The sequence below is a fragment of the Atractosteus spatula genome, chromosome 3, assembly GCF_055471065.1.
Source record: "Atractosteus spatula isolate fAtrSpa1 chromosome 3, fAtrSpa1.hap1, whole genome shotgun sequence".
NCBI lineage: Eukaryota > Metazoa > Chordata > Actinopteri > Semionotiformes > Lepisosteidae > Atractosteus > Atractosteus spatula.
The window spans coordinates 65,689,394-65,706,766 of record NC_142708.1 but is presented as its reverse complement, the minus strand read 5'-3'; the positions used below and the strand labels follow the sequence as shown (position 1 = coordinate 65,706,766).

The window sequence follows — 17,373 nt, the reverse complement described above, 5'->3', positions numbered from 1 at the left end:
ACTGATCTCTCTGTCTCTGTTCTCAAAGAAGGGTTTCTCAACTCCCATAGCAGAAAAACAACAGAAACGAAACTCATCCTGAAACTAGGTGCACACCACCCCCCTACTCTCAATGACCGACCTATTTTCGTGTAATCTGTCTATTCTCACGCAGGTTTTGACTTCACACCTTTCTTCACCCTTCTGCACTTCGCATTTCCTGAGTGGCCTCTCTGCCCCTCATGCCTCCTCCCCTCTCCCAGCTTTTGTTCTTCTGTGCTATTTAATCTTTGCTGTCTGCCCTGTCTCTCTCACACCTGAAGAAGTGCGTTTTCTCCCTTCTCTTTTCAGCATGGAATAAACCTATTACTTGTTCCTTTGCAGCTACCCACCTGAAACGTTTTTCCAAAATGCCTTTGTTAATGTTGACAGATTGCTTTCTTCGTTCTGTTTTTTTTTAATTTTCTCCGTCTCCGCTGTTGGCTGCCTTGTGACGAAATCTCTCGTTTCTTTTCTGATAGCATCCTACTGCTTCTTTTGAGAACTTAAATCATTTTGACAGCAGCATTCAAAGCAATAGGCTTTTTTTATTTAAATGTGCAGATATGTCCCTGCACCAAGGAGTCTTTAGTCAGTAAGGAGACATCCAACTTACATGCAGTTACAAATGTGGAGTTTATTTCTAAATTTAATTCCACTTACCCACCCATTTTCTAAGCACTTCTTCAAATTCAGGCTCTCGGGGGAGTTGGGGTATATTTCAACAAGCAACAGGCGCAAGGCAAAGTTGCACCCTGGACAAGAAGTCAGTCCATTGTAGGACACGCACAGACACAAACAGACATTCACACACTTACACCAGGGCCAGTTTTCCTCTGTAGCCACCTCCAAAAGCTGTGCCATTTCATTTTCCAAGTTTTATCTTCTAACACCAGTGGATTACCTAGCAAAAAACACAACAAAATAAACTTTGCACATGGTATTTTATTCAAAACGTATTCAAAAATGCAACACCGCACAAAATGTAATCATATTTAATACTGTAAATGCATTAACATGCAGTCATGTCCACCCCCACATACTGTAGGTAGAAAAAAGGTCCCCACTGCCTATGTAATCCATTGTCATTTCATTCACAGTGTTAAAATTTTGTCTCTTTACTTCTTTTTTTCTCCCATGGGAGCAAGCGATGTAAGTGAAATTATTCGGGAAAGTTTTTCTTGCGTGCGTTTGTTTGTGTGTTTGTGCTGTGCCACAGCCACAAACATGCCATAAAGAGACATGTCTTGAATGTGGTCCCCTGTCAGACAACGACAGCTCTGCCCACTGGCTGAGCTCAGTGCCTGCTGTTTCAGTATCTGGGCTGCACACAAGCTGCAGGTGTGAAACCAAGACAAAGATCACACTTAACAATAACGTCAAAGAGTCTTGTTTGTGCTCCCACCCTTTTTTCCTATCTTGTTATAGGAAGCATGCATTTCTCTGTCATGTTTGTATTCACATTTATATGTTAACACAGGCAACACACACTGTACAGTATTTGATTAAAACACGCTTTCAAGGTGAAATCATCATTTCTGTGACTTTTAAGTTTCTAAAACTAACATGATTTACTGACTGTTCTATTTTATTTTTTCTTAATAAATTTGCAGTTTCACTATTAAGTATGTACTGTAATAGGAGATCAGTGTGATGTTGGTATGTTTCCACGTACTTCCAGTACTGTAATTGATTGGACTCTATTAAGCTTTGAATTACTTCTCTGTGGTCAGGCCTTTGTTTGTTGAAGGTTGCTGTTTTTCACTGAACAAACCACAGTGTCCAGTGTATTTTATCGGAAGAGCAGACAGCGATGTGGCAGCTTTGTAGTTGCTTGACCTCAAATAAAAAACTGCACAGAAGAAACCACTTAAAAAACCTCAGCTTCTGAAGAATTTCTCATGCCTTCTCACACATCGCTTTCTAAATGCAAGAACCCACCACCACGTATGAGATGTGACCTTGGTGTTTTGGGTGGGTTACTCCCCCCGCCCAAAATTGTTTTTTTTTCCATAATTGTTGGAGGGGAGGATTTATAAATAGGGGTGGGTGGAAATTATTTATTGTTTGCTGTTTCTTTATCATTTATCAGTGAAGTCTAGTTAGAAACTCATATGTGGTGGCAGTGGTGAGCTAGCACCCTCTAGTGGTGTCACAATAGATCTTTAAAAAAAGTCATGGATGACCATGACTATCATAGCGCAAGTTCTGATGCTCGGCAGGAGGCTGACAGAATGCAGGCGAACCATGCTAGAGGATGCTTAAATCCAGCAGCTGGTGACAAAAGCCCAGAGCCAATATCTTCAAACACAAACTGAGATGTTGCAGGTCTTTGGTGGAATATTTGAACCAAAGCTGGGCAGTTGAGCACTTTGGGGGGGGTGTCGCTGGTCAGCAGCCTCTACAGTACATGTGCTACAAACAACGGCACTTTGAGACATATGGAGCAGAGAGCAGAGAGTCTATTCTCTGGCACCCCCCAGCTCTGGGTCTCTCTTTTTGATTGGGCAGATCCAAAAAACATGACTTTTTTCACTGTCATTGCGGTTGACTCTAACCATGCAGAATTGCATGGTTCTTTAACATATTCATTTCTTTACCGCTTTGTCCAATTCAGGGTCATGGAGGCGCTAATCCTGGCAAGGAACAAGTGCAAGGCAGGGCACACCCTGGGCGGGATCCCAGGCCATCACAGGGCGCACACTGGCACCGACACACTCGCACCGGGGCAAATTGTCCCAGAAACCAATTAACTTACCAGCATGTCTTTGGACTGTGGGATGAAACACGAGGAGGAAACCCACATGAACACAGGGAGAACGTGCAAACTCTACAGAGACAGCACATTGAAGCCAGGGCCCCAGCGCTGTGAGGCAGCAACGCTCAGCTGTGCACCACTGTGCCGCCTGGTTCATTAACACACTGCTAACTAAATGAGCAGGCTGGGACAAATGATTACAAAATCCTTTTGTTGTGTTATAAATTTATACGAATGTATGTTGATGTGTGATTGACTTCACATGCCTATATTAACTTCTCATGCCTTCTCTAGCATTCAGTGTGTGAAACACATGTGACAGTAGACATCTGTTGGGACAGAACACAAGCTTCTCCAAGGCACTGTGCACAATGTTACTCTGAAGGTGGCAGTAAAGTACTGCAAAACTGACATTTACCTTCCATGGAACAAGTAATAGGTTTATTCCATGCTGAAAAAAAGAAGAAAGAGAACACAACGTTTTGGCCATGGAGCCTTCTTCAGGTGTGAGCTCACACCTGAAGAAGGCTCCACGGGCGAAACGTTGTGTTCTCTTTCTTCTTTTTTTCAGCATGGAATAAACCTATTACTTGTTCCTTTGCAGCCTACGCATGCTGACGCAGCTACCCACCTGCATTATTTACCTTCCATTGTGTGATACTGTGTGAATGTTCTAACATTTTGCCCTGTGGCAGGCTATAGACTTTGGTTTTTAAGAAAGATTATTTTTCAGAAATATTAGAAAATACTTTTTTTTCACAGATAGTTTAATAATGCATTGAGTGCCTGGAAGTGCAATTAAATCCAAGAGTAGGAGAAACATGTTTACACAAAGGGTGCTGGGAGTGTGGAACAAAATATGCAGCTTGTTGAAGCCCTGGCTTCTTTCAAGACATATTGTATCAATTAACTACTGACTGTGAATGGGCTGCTAGATGGGCTGTTTTTTTTGTTATGAGGACATTATTAGGACATGTAGTGGAGACAGGTCAAGTCTAGCCTAGATAGACTGATAGGATTACCCTGTGTATCGTCAAATATCGAGCACTCGTGGGCTAAATGACCCGTTTTTTTTCATCAGTTTTTCCCAAGTTTTTAAAAATGACTAATATACGCTCAACAACTCCAGTGTCCTGGATTAGAGATAAGAAAGTGAAAGACAGATATTCCACAATGTTTATCATCAGATGCTGTTAATAATCAATCTTTCAACCACAGAGATCATATTCCAATGAAATGTGATTTAAAGGTTTGATCACAGGAGCTCCTTTGAAATCGATGAAAGACTATCTCTTTGGTTTCCGCAAATGATATGAATTTAAATCTCTCAGCTATTAACGAAGCCACTATTGCAGGATAGAGGTAGATATCGAGGTAATGCTTCCTTATGTCAGAGAGGCTACTTTGCATACAGAAAATAGCCTGACTACAATGTCTTCTTTATTCTGAATGTTTCTGCAGCGGCGGGCTCTGTTCACAGCGGTGCCGCGTCCGCTTCAACATGAATGTCTTCCCCGCCTCCGTCTTCCTCCTTTTCGCGTTTGACTCGGCCCTGGTGGTCTGGGCCAGCGTGGGGGACAACTTTAAAGACTGTAAGCAGTTTTTGTACATGAAGACGCCGCCGGTGGGAATCGCGGACAGGAACCTGAAGAAGATCTGCCAGAGGTACAACAACAAGCCGCGGTTCGCGACGCTGTACGACGCGGCGAAACGCGTCCCGGTGTACTCTGCCTACACCTTCAAGAAATCCGACGGGCAGAAGCGGGTGGACGTCCCTTGGATGTATGAGCCTCAGGTATTGCCCTGATATATTTCACACTCCGTTTCAGTTCTCCTCGGCTGTCCAGATTGCAAGTCCCTAAAAACCCTTACCAGTTCGCTAAATTAGGACCTCATTTTAAGTCCCGAAAAAGCGCGACGATACGAAATCAATCTTTTAGGGTGTGTATAGTTTACTAAAGATGAAGGGATTACTAAAAGGCACATTAACTGCCGTCTTTATTTTGTTACCGGAAATTGTATTCTCTTCTGCAGTGGTTCTTAAGCCTGTTGTGTGGGGAGGGGCGGGTACAAGACACGACAGATATTTTAGAATACAACTGCAAGTAAACTTTAAAAAAAGTATGCATTTTTTCACGTATTCCTAATATTACTGCGAAATAAAAATACACAAATTATCTCTCTTTGATTATATAGATATGATATATTGATAAGTCTGAGATTTAAAGATCTGACCTACAGTACCTCAAAGATTTTTGATAAGGTGTAGTGAGAACATACTGTACACTATCTTGTTGAATCAAAGGGTTTCAGACTGCAGTAAAGGCTCCTGTTACTTCATATTAAGATACAGAGTATGAGTGTCTTTACATGTCTGATAGACGGTTAATACAGACATTCTAAAATGTTGATAAAGTATTAAGTTAAATTTTAACTATTAAAACATAAAGTTTTTGCGATGGAGCACTGCACTACTAGAAAAAAAACTTAAGTGGCAGTATTAATGAGACACGGACATTTTCGGAATTTTTTTCTTTACACAAATACACTGACAACTAATTGCCACTGCGAAAGTTTGTCTCATGTATTAGTGCTGTTTATATTATTTCTATATTATTATTCATATATTACTGCCGTAATATTCTAGTAGTGTAGTGGTTCATTTTGTGCTTTTAATACTTAACATAGTATTAGAATCCTAGCTTATAATTTACATGGTATTGCCATATATTGTATATTATTCTAGTATTATAGTAGCTTATTTTGTGCTTTTAATGCTGTAGTTGCCACATACTGTAGGCTCAAGGGATCCTCAAACTCTTATTTCAATGCTATTATAACTTCACACTGAAATGAATTATATGCAGGTAAATGAACTTTCTTGCTTTGCATCCAGATCCTCTTGTCTTCATATTTTGCCTGTTCTTTTCTAAAGAGTGAGGAGTACTCTCACTCTGTAAATTTAAATATCAGATCAGAGTTTTTGTTCCCTAACACTTCATATTAAGAAAAGGAGTATGAATGTTTTTACATGTCTGATAGACGGTTAATCCCAAAATTCTAAAATATTAATAAAGTATTCAGTTAGACTATTAAAATATAGAAATTATACTTTGCAAAGACCTCTTACAACAATTAAAAATACCTTCATAGAAAGGTTAAATTCAGTTCAACCCAGCCACATAGCTGAAGCCGATACCCTGGCTTCTTTCAGGAAACAGCTGGATGAGTTCCCTGGACCAACTGCCTTCTAGCTACCAAACAGGCTACCAGATAGGCCTCCTATTCTTAATTGTTATTACAACCCATGCATCTAATCTCATTTACTTTTAACACACTGCTTAATCTTTATCAAGTGAACATGCTCTTTTCTTTGCAACATCTTGGTTACTGTCACTAAACTAAAAGCTGACTCATATCCCCTTAATCATAGTTCTGCTTTGTGAAAAGACAGATTTTTAATCAGAAAGTCTCGTTTTCCCTCATTTGGCTGAATGAGATGCTTTTTATCCTGCCATTTGCTTTTGTTTTTCTCCTTCTGTTTAGCAGAAACTATTTGTCTCTTAATTTACCACCAGCTTGAATCTTTATCAGCTATTGGGCTGGATGATTCAATGATCCGAGATATTTCAGACTCGGCTTAACACCAAGTCAAGCTTTCAGATGTCTATGGACAAGGGTCAGGGGAGTGTTTTCTGTTTGGCCTGCATGTAAAACATGTCAGAACAATCGAGTGGACCATGTAGTCAGAAGAGAAAAGCTGCCTAACCGAATATTTTCGGCTGCCGTTTCAGCTCGGCTCTCCCGACGAAGGCGGGAACATGCAGGCCCTGCCCCAGGGCGAGATCGACCAGCTGATCGAGGACAGCCAGGCCGTCCTGCAGGACTACGCCGACGCCGTCCTCTACGAAAGGGGCCCCCTGAACCCCGATGAGCACCAGGCCGATAACGACGACAAGGCCGCCACTTACACCCTGACCAACATCGTGCCTCAGATCACGACCTTCTTCGAGGAATCCTGGTCCGTCTACCTGGACAGGATCAGGAAAAGGCTCAACAACTTCTGTCGGGGCAAATCGTACATCGTCACGGGAATAACCACTTCCGGCAGCATGATCCGAAGGGATCACGAAGACCGCTTGGCCGTACCCAAATACCTTTGGTCGGCCTACTGTTGCCCCAGGTTCGACAGAAACTCCCCCTATGACGTACGGTACATGTTTCCGACGTACGCCGCTTATGGGCAGAACGATCAAGTGGACAACAGCATCATCGAAGTGCCACTCAAGACTCTCGAAAGCTTCCTAAAGAACGAAACCGATTTTGACCGGGATTTCAACATTTTCTACAAAGACTGCATTTCCTGAAGCGCCGGGGAAACCCTCCTTTCCCACCGCACTGCCTTGTCTTGACCATAAGACTTTACAAACTGGACTGCGAAATAAATCAGATTCCACTCCAGAAAGATTTGGCCATTTTGTCCTGTCGCCCACCTTCACTGCTGTCACTGGATTTTGATTTGGAGAACTTTAACAAATCTCTTATCCAATTATTCTGTAACAGTTTGGTTTTGCTCATAAGAAAGAACACGATATAAAACAGTGTTCTGCTAAACATGGCCCCAAAATTGAGTTCGGGTTGGCAGCTATAGTGATATTTGTCTTTGTTAAGAAGCTGCAGGCTGAGCTTTTGGATTTTCTAGTTACTGAACTACCAAATTAATCAGGTGGGCTCATATACTGAAAGATCTTATTGCTGAAAAAGTAAAAGGGCCTTTATGAGTGATTGTAATCCAGGATACACATTTAAATAAAAGGTAAATGAACTCAACACTGGTCTTGTCCATTTTAAAAAAAACATGTCCCACTGTGCATGCACACAATTTAATTTAAAATGAGAATAAATCCAGCATTTCTAATGTTACAATGTAATGCATATTTTTGAGGCTGTTCAATGTAATATTATGTCAGTTTGATACAGGTAGTGGAAAGAGCACCATGACCCTTAATACATTTGTTATTTTATCAGAACAGATGTCCTGTTAAAAGATGAAGACATACTGCAGCTCAAATTTGAAAAAGAACTCCATAAATTAAAGCAGTGGAAAGAAGTCCATGTCTTCAGACTTCCAAAAACCGTCAAACATTATTTAAATGATAATAAGAACAATAGTTATTATCCATAGGTGTTATTAATTATTTCTTTAATCAATGCAGGCTCACAGGGGATTTAAAGCCTATCCCAACGGCAGCCTGTCACAGGACACACATGGGCACACTCACTCCCACGTCAGGGCCAGTTTCCCCAGCAGCCAAATAACCTACTAGAAGGCCTTTGGACTGTGGCTCCCCAGGAATCGAACCCAGGGCCCCAGCTGTGCGAGTCGCTGCACTGCCATACTGCCTGCTCTGTAAATTGCACACTCAGAATGAAACCTGTGGTGTTAACCATTGTACTGCTGGGGGGAGGTGCGGGTGTTAGTCTCCTGTTGGATGTCGGAAGCTGTGACAATGTGTTAAAAAAAACAGACTCGCATCAGGCAACGGAAAGCAAGAGCTTACAAGTCACTTTTGAAGTGTTTTCCCTACTTGTATTTTTTTGGCACTAAATTAAAACAACTGGAAGGCAAGGTGGCTGGGGCAGCTTGTCTTTCCTGAAGCTGAGAGAAATGGCCATGGTTTCACAGACGGCAGGTCCACCTCTGATTCTCTTCTACGCTCACACAAAAGGGAAAGCGACACGTCGACACGTTTTGAAATGGATACTGCCTTTCATTATTGATTTTGTTTAATGTTTTGTCAACGCAAAAGCCAATAATAAAAAATACGAGTATCACTCATCCCATATAAATGCTTGGGCACCTCTCACTAAGTGGTGAATAATTTCAGAATTCACTCACATGTATTTTTAATTCCCTTTGATAACCTAGGGTGTGAAATATTCTTATCTTGCTGAGCTCCCTGACCTTCTGGCCACAGGACAAGAAGACTAAGACCCCCATGCGAAGTGTGAAAGGCAGATTGAACTTGGTGCTGTCATTCTTCCTAAACTTTTAATATAAACATCATTAAGCACACCCATTTGCCCAAACTGATCTCATCCCATATAAGAAAGCAGTACCAGTTAAAACCCAATTTATTCTCAGTACTGATCAATTTAATTTAGTTAATTTGTTCCCTGGTCACTGAAAGTTACCGAATAAGACTTTTCTGCTTTGAAGTGTACTTTTTTGTTTAATATCTTTTCTAGGTTTCTAGCTTGTGTTACTTATTCAAATACAGATTTAAGATTGTCATGGGAGTCAGGAGAACTTTTGTTCTTGTATTGAACAGTATGAAAACCTAATTTGATTGTGGTTAGTTTTGCCTAGGTGCTCACAGTGTGGACACATCCTCGAAATTCTAGGTTGGAGATCATGTGTGATCCTCCAATATTGTCTAAATTAATTTTTATTACTTTGTTTAACCATGGGTGGCATGGTGGATAGAACAGCATCGGGGTCCTGGGTTCAGTTCTGGACCTGAGGTGCTGTCTGTGTAGAGTTTGTATGTTCTCACCATGTTCATATACATTTCCTGTGTGTCCTCCTGTTTCCTCCCACAGTTCCAAAGACATACTGGTAGGTCAATTGGAATCTAATGAAAACTGACCCTAGTGTGAATGTGTGCGTGTTTATGTCTGAGTCAATGTGTGCCCTGCGATGGACTGGCATCCCACCCAGGGTGTACCCTGCCTTGTGCCTGTTGATTGCAGTGACAGCCTCTGTCTCCCCTGTAACCCTGAATTGGAAGAAGTGGTTAGAAAATGGATGGATGGATTTATTAATTATACCAGAGACATCTCAAGCAAAAGCAGCAGAAAATGTTTATAGTGAGATATTAATTGCACTAAATAATTTTTGGTGGTCGGCAGAAACTTTTTTTTTCACAGCTAAACCTGTTATAACAGTCATTCATTTCTAGCAGTTCTCACATTTTTTTTTTGCTTTTCCAACACACTTGAACTCAAGAGATATGTTCGTACTGCACAGTGTTATTTAACAGATGTTCATCAGGAGGTCGAATCTTGCACTTCCGCTACATATAAATACTCCCTGGCTGCCCACAGCTCTGCAGGCATCTTTATTAACACCCCTTCCTCCAGCCCAGCTTACTGTTGCAGCTGCCTCCTTAGTTCATTCCTCTGATCTTCAGCTAGCACTGTTTGTTCCTCAACTTGTCAAGAGAACATCAAAGTATTAAGTATGCCAGCCCTTTGTATTCATCATCTCAATTCATTGTTGTTAGAACAACTGAATGATTTACTCGAATAAATTAGGTGAAGTATCTAGCTCGAGGGGACACCAGTAGTGTCTCATTGGAGATTTGGACCCACAATCTCCAAGTTATGAGTCCAGAAGCCTGACCACTGCTCCTTGTTAGTATGACTTATAAAGGAGCCAGGTGTAATGAAAGAGATTAAAAAGAGCCTTTGTGACATCTGCTGAGTTATTTGCATACATGAAAACCACATGAATGAAGCTGTTATCCCTCGGTTTGGCTTTCTAGGAGCGCAGGCTTTGTCTTACTTTGTAGAAGAAATCAGTCTGCAAGGAAAAAGAAAAAGAAAAATATCCCACAAGACAAGGACGCAATTAGAATTCCAAAAGACACACAAAGGGATTCTGTAAGTCAATTGGAAGGCTGTTCCTCAATTAGAATGTGCAGCCCTTAATAAAATGCTTTATTTCAATACACAAATTACAATGAAAGATTTGTAATATAGAGATATAGTGAGAAGTATAGAAAAAAAGGACTCAATTCTTATGAACAAGCGATGCGGTGAACAAAAGGAAAATAAATAAAGGTTGATTGGAAATGTTGGAATCCCAGGCCAGCTGTGGCAATATTGTTTAGAAAATCAGCAGGAGTAGTCTTTGCAGCTTTGCAGCTTTGCAGTTTGCGTGGGGAGCTGTGTCAAGTGTGTGTTCTCTGCAAGGGAAGAAGAAAAGGCGAATTCCTCACTGAAAAGGACAAAGGAAGAAACAAAATTATGGCTGCTGAGCCTTGAAGTGTTCACACTGCAGTAGAGGCTCAACAGCTTCTTCTTTCTCCTTTTCAGAGTGGAATCAACTTTTACTTGTTCCTTTAAAGATAAGACGTACCCTACTTCAGGCATGAAGACAAAAAAATTAATATTCCACTGAAGAGAAATCAGACTCACATGTTAGGTTTGGGCACAAATAAGTGGGGGTTAAGTCAGAAGACTGTGTCTCTCATAACAATTCAGTTCAATGCTGGGACCCAGCACACTTTCTGCTTTCTTCCAGAGGTTGATATCGGCTGTGGTATAGGCCTACCAACATTGCCGATTTTCCAGATCAGTAATTCATCATAATGAAATAATAAAACACTGCTTGGTTAAGTCATGGGTCTGTTATATCAGAAGTTACAGCCAATGGCTCACAGGGCTAGTTTGCATACACCACAGTAATCATGGGTACTGCTGGTGTGCTTCTGCCCTTTAAGTAGGCTGGCCTCTTCTTTCTCTATCCATAACGGCGCGGCTCTCAGCATGGATCTCTCCCACTCTGGCATCTCCCTGCTGCTCGTGTTCATCGCCGCCTCCGTGTCCGTGGTGCGGGCGAGCGTAGGGGAGACGTTTAGGGAATGCAAGCAGTTTATGTACAAGGGAACGCCCCCTGCTGGCCTGACCGATGAATCCCTCCTGAAAATATGCCAGCACTACAACAACCGTCCCCGCTTCGCGACTCTGTATGATGCCAAAAAACGCATTCCTGTCTACTCTGCCTACACCTTTAAAAAGTCTGACGGCGAGAAGCGGGTGAATTTTCCATGGATGTACGAACCCCAGGTACATTTTTTCATTCTTTATAAAAGCCTGAAATTGGTACAACTTTTATTAAAGTCGCTTTCCCTTCTCTTGGTGGAAAGATCAATATGTATCATCATGATGAACTATAGCTAGTAAACCATTTACAGGAATATCACACCGGTTTTTAGTGTATTTTATAAAAATTTATAATTATAATTAAAATGTATGTAAATTATAATTATTATTTACAATGGTTAACATGTATAATCAATAATGCCGTGGAATGAGACTCAGTATGGTATTTTAAAAATAAAACGGGCAAGTATTCCTTTTTGACTACCTCGTAGAGTTTCGTCCACAATTATTTCTTCATACCACATGAAGACTTAAAACAGTTGATAAAATTGCCCTTAAATGTAGCATGAATCATTATTAATTACAATGGGTAATTATTCTTTTTGCTCTCCTCGGTACTTGTTGTACTTGCCTGTAACACACACGTCACAATGAAATTCACTAATCTAAAAGGTAGTTTTTTTAAAAGGTACAATTTAATTATTTCCACTTCAATAGCTAATTAGTTAATAGTACTAGGAAGAGGAGAGAAAATAATTGTTTAAATTGAATGCATTTAGGTTTCAGCACTGAATTGAAAACACTGAACTTCAAAGCCACTGATCTGAACATTATGAATTTGCAATGTATGAGCTCCTTTTACATACTGTAGCTCCTACAGTATCTTATGTTTTCATATTTTCTTTTCCATTTTTAATAACTGTTAATAACACATAAAGAAATATATAGAATATAATTCCTCAAGGACCGTGTAATGGTTAACATTGCAACCTTGCAGCTCTAGGGCCCTGGGTTCAATTCTGGACCAGGGGTGCTATCTGTGTGGAGTTTGTATGTTATCCCCTAGTTTGCGTGGGTTTCCTCTAGGTCCTCTAGGTGACCTCCTGCTTCCTCCCACAGTCCAAAGATATCCCGGTAGGTTAACTGGCTTCTGGGAAAAATGACCCCGGTGTGAGTGACTGTGTTTTTGTTCATGTCTGTTCTGCTTTGTGATAGACTGGAGCCCTGCCCAGGATGTACCCTGCTTTGCTCCTGTTGTCTGCCAGGATAGACTCCGGCTCCCTTGCAACCATGTATTGGATAAAGCAGTTAGAAAATGAATGGATGGCCAATTTCTCAGAGCAGCACACCCTCAAGTGTGTAAATACCCTGTACTTTCTCTCACAGGCTGTGTTGGTTTGGCACCATCTAGTAAAAAAGTGAAAAATCTCATCCTTTTAACAGCACTTCCGAAACTACGCATCAAACGTTCACCACAGTAGGCTGTACTGAAATCTATCTGTCCAATTCCTAATCTCATTATCCAATACCAGGTTGCAGAGGAGCCTGAGCCCCTCCTGGAAAAGCAACGGGCGCAAGGTGTGGTACACCCTGGACAGGATGCTATTCAATCACAGGGCACACACAGACACAGACACACACTCATATAGGGCCAACTTCTGCACAGGCCTATTAATTTACTTTAGACAGTGGGAGAAAACCAGAAAACCCATACGAACACAGGGAGAACACACAGACAACACCCAGATAGAACATCCACTAACAAATATTTGTGGTTTCAGCTTTCAAGTATGACCGGAACCAACAACATGCAGCCTTTTCCACGAGGAGGCAGCGAGGTCCGCATTGAAGAGAGCCAAGCCATTCTGCAAGATTACTCTGATGCCATACTGTACGAACGAGGTCCCCTGAACCCTGATCAGCATCAGGCTTCTCCCAGTGATAAAGCCGCCACGTACACCCTCACTAACATCGTACCTCAGGTTAAGGAGTTCTATAATCGCCACTGGTCCGCTTACATAGACAGCGTGAGGAAAAGATTTAACAACTACTGTAACGGTAAAGCCTACGTCGTGACAGGCGTGACCACGTCTGGAAACATGATTCGCAGAGAGAACACGGACAGGGTGGGTATTCCGAAGTACATCTGGTCCGCTTACTGCTGCCCAAACTACGACCTCAACGCCCCGTATGATGTCAGATACAAGTTTCCCACTTTCGCCGCATACGGGCTGAACGAAATGGTCAACAACTTTGTCACCGAAGTCTCGCCCAGAAAACTCGAAACCCTGCTGAAAAGAGAAATGAACGTCGACCAAGATTTCCAGCTGTTCTACAGGGACTGTGTCGCTGACTGAACGCCGGATCACAGCGGGTTTTCCGGCTCTGGAATGTCATTTTAGATTTTCGCAATTCAAACCCCCGAAAGTTTAATTGGTACAATAATGAAAAAGAAGGGAGGAAAAATCCATAGGTCCAGTATTTCTGTTTAGTCTTAAACTCATTTTAGAACATGTAGAGAACTGTGGAGTCTTTCACATTAATGTAAACTTCATCATTGGTACTTTACTTGTCTACCACCTTACTTCTGCTGCCCTGATACTAAATCTATTGGCCATCTACTGTGATATTCGAAGATGTGATCTTTTGCCCACAGAGAGGGCCAAAAGACTGTCTCTACTTTTGCGTGTACTGTAGTAAGGCAAATTTAACATTTTAATTTTGGAAAGTATTTTTTAATCAAATAGTAGGTAGAAAGAGAATCAAACGCGAGCTATGCACATGGGTGGCTGTTTGGGAAACAATCCTGAAGTTAAATTGCACAGTTGAGATTAAGGCTGACTGCTTCCTTTCAGAACTGTCCCCATATCTAATAAATCCAGACTAGGACACTCCTGAAGAAGCTGATTTAAGAAATCTGCTTATGCACAACATGAGTTTTTTTTTTCTTTCAAGTATTCATATGTAATACTTGCAGTTTGTAACTACGCGGAATGTAAACGTCTTCATCTTAATCTTGCATCTGTGAATTAAAAGGCAATCTGATGGAAGCAAGGGAATATTTGCTTTAAGAAATAAAAACTCTTGAATGAAAGAAGACAAAGCCTGTTTCTTTGCATGGATTTAGATTCAAAAGATTTCTTTATTAGAATATGGCAGCAAAGTGTACTTTTCAGTATTTCTGATCCTAATTAAGAGCCGACAGGCAGAAACTTTCACACACGTCTGGAACGTTGAATTTTTACAGTATGGATGGGCAGTCGTGGTTAAAGGTGTCAACCAGGTTTCATAGGTAATAAATTTGTTCCTAAATTAATGAGAATGTTGAATGTTTAAGAAAGTTAAAGTCTAAAGTGCTATGTACTCACTGGCCAAACTATTAGGAAGTACAGTACCATATTACTGTGGTTCTGTGAAAAAGCAGTTCAATTGCCTCGCATTCTCCTTCTCTGCCAGTTGTGAAGAGCTCTGATTTTATAGGCGTCATAACCTGGGATCCCTACAGTGCTGAGAAAAGGTTTGTGAACCCCCTAGTTTGGTCCACATTCCCTTTTATCCATCCATCCATTTTCTAACTGTGGGGAGCCAGAGCCTATCCCACCAAGCAATGGGCGTGAGGCAGGATAGACCCTGGACAGGAGAGCACTCCATCACAGGGCACACACAGACACAGACATGTGCTCACTCACACCCAGGCTAGTTTCTTCCAGAAGCCAGTTTACCTACCAGTAGGTCTTTCGACTGTGGGAGGACAACACAGTGCCAGGAGGAAACCCACACAGATAAACTCCACACAGACAGAACCCCACATCTGCAATTGAACCCAAGGCCCCAGCGCTGCAAGGCGGCGATGTTTACCACTGTTCCACTCTGCTACCCTGTTCCTTTTTATGTTAGGCCTAAAACATTATTAGTTCTTCATGGAAATAAGATTAATACCAGATGAAGATTACCGACAGTAATTAATAGTGGAACACAAAGATATAACATACATTTGCATTATATGAACAAACTGATCCTCGTGTGAATAAGCACAGTACGTGAAACTTAACATTCAGTAGCTGGTGGCACCTCTTGGAGCAGAATTGACTTTGGGTACCTGGAGACTCGACAGCTGAAACCTTGTTCTTCCTATGTCTTCCTACGCGCAGAATAAATCTTTACTTATTCCTGCTAATTTGTTTATAGCTTCCTGGTTCACCTCTGTTCATCTTTTCATATATTGATGTTAATATTTTTGCCATGTTTGTCTGCCTGAAGAGAGGAAGGTACAGTATTAAGATAAGAAACTCCGCCTGTTGGGTCTTCTCACAGAGACTGAGAGGCTGTCCGCAGGAGTCATCACTACGTCTTACTGTACAATGTTGAGCCATGGAGGACCTCATTCAGACCCGCTCTGTGACCCCCAACAGCAATTAGCTGTTCTACTGTAATCTAATACTAATACCAATCCAATACTTTAATAGCAACTCTAATCTGTGGGTCCTTCTTTTGTTCTCAGACTTGAAATTTCAGCTCAGCTGAAATATGAAATCAGCTAGGGGGCTATCACTAACATCACTCATCTTTTCATGTGTAAGTAGGAAATTCCCTTCAGTACCTTACAGTCTATTAAGTTTTCAGTTGTGCTATATCCTTTACCTCAATGTAGGCTGTGCTAAAGTTACCCAGTACAGCTAGGGTCATGACTGCAATATGAGTTATCATGATATATCGGTGAGTCCCTCTCCCCAGGCTGCATATTAGTAATGATTTTACCAATAAGGTTTTCATTTTGTGAAATTAAGCCACAGAAATTCAGTTGAGTTCCTGCCATAGAGTCCCATGAAAGAGATAGTTAAAAAAGGTTAACCACATGCAAATTTCCCTTGCTACTTATGACTACACTATTTTCCGCACTTTGCTATGGTTTCTCATACCTGCTACTTGGAATGAGACCATGAAACGGGCCTTGATCAGGCCGAGGTGGATTAATTGGAATGATGCAGATGATAACTGCTGCACCTCCCAGGTGATTGAAAGACTCAGTTGGTACCATGCAGCAGGTACTGTACATCCGGCCCATTTGTTGTCATTCTATGTGGAGTAGGCACCACCCTCCCCCACTCCATGGGCTGATCACACACAGATCTGGTAACCATTTCATCCACTGCTTAACCATGATCTCATTGTGCTTTGCTGCATTGTGCTTTGAACTGAATAAGAACTCAAGACCTTTCTGAAGTTTAACTTTATGCAATGCCTTGTCACATATTTCTCACTTTGACTATTGCTTTCGAAATAGAATAACACCTGAAGAACACATTACTTTTAATAAGCTTTAAAAAGTTCAGTCCCAGGTTGCATGGTGCTATCTGTGTGGAGTTTGTATGCTCACCCATTGATCACGTGGGTGTTCCTCTGGGTGCTCTGGTTTCCTCCCACAGTCCAAAGATATACTGGCAGGTTTTAAATGGGGTCTGTAAACTAGATCTGGAGTGAGTGTGTGTACCTAAATCTGCCCTGTGATGGATTGGCATCCCACCCAAGGTGCATGCTGCCTTGCGCTCGTTGCTTGATGGGATAGACTGCAGCTCTCCTTCAACCCTGTATTGGATATAACTGTTAGGAAATGGATGGACTGATGGAAGTCCAGTCCCAAAACCTCACATCTTTGCAGTAACCAAAAATGTTGCTGTGTTGCTTCACATATGCCAGACATTGCGTTACTCCTCTCATTTCTATTTGAACTTTAGACGGCAGGTTTAGTTCCAAAAATGTGCGCCCATCAGATCACTCTGTGGTCTTCTGCCATCTGAAACCTTTAACAGTTCCTTGCTTAGATTCAGCTTTTTTCCCTGCTATTATAATGGATGAATACCAAAAGTTACCGCTCTTCCTCACCGTGGATACTAGGCAATGAGTAATGTAGGGTCTGCATTTACAGG

At 41.5% G+C, this 17,373-nt stretch overlaps 2 protein-coding genes across 2 annotated transcripts; both read left to right on the top strand.

The window, feature by feature from the left end:
• Positions 1 to 4,184: 4,184 nt before the first annotated feature.
• Positions 4,185 to 7,606, top strand: LOC148838253 (endonuclease domain-containing 1 protein-like). The gene is made up of 2 exons (XM_088909823.1): positions 4,185 to 4,571; positions 6,571 to 7,606. The coding sequence occupies exons 1-2, from the start codon at positions 4,278 to 4,280 to the stop codon at positions 7,141 to 7,143; spliced, it is 867 nt and encodes a 288-aa protein (XP_088765949.1). The 5' UTR covers positions 4,185 to 4,277; the 3' UTR covers positions 7,144 to 7,606.
• A 3,723-nt stretch (positions 7,607 to 11,329) lies between these two features.
• LOC148838252 (endonuclease domain-containing 1 protein-like) lies at positions 11,330 to 14,486 on the top strand. The gene is made up of 2 exons (XM_088911837.1): positions 11,330 to 11,629; positions 13,228 to 14,486. Exons 1-2 carry the CDS (start codon positions 11,330 to 11,332, stop codon positions 13,801 to 13,803), a joined length of 876 nt encoding a protein of 291 aa, XP_088767963.1. The 3' UTR covers positions 13,804 to 14,486.
• Positions 14,487 to 17,373: the final 2,887 nt, after the last annotated feature.

Bases quoted from the DNA above. Each gene is read 5' to 3' on its own strand.
- LOC148838253 (XM_088909823.1), top strand. From the start codon at position 4,278: ATGAATGTCTTCCCCGCCTCCGTCTTCCTCCTTTTCGCGTTTGACTCG. The intron at 4,572-6,570 runs GTATTGCCCTGA...CTGCCGTTTCAG, and splicing joins CTTGGATGTATGAGCCTCAG to CTCGGCTCTCCCGACGAAGG.
- LOC148838252 (XM_088911837.1), top strand. From the start codon at position 11,330: ATGGATCTCTCCCACTCTGGCATCTCCCTGCTGCTCGTGTTCATCGCC. The intron at 11,630-13,227 runs GTACATTTTTTC...TTGTGGTTTCAG, and splicing joins CATGGATGTACGAACCCCAG to CTTTCAAGTATGACCGGAAC.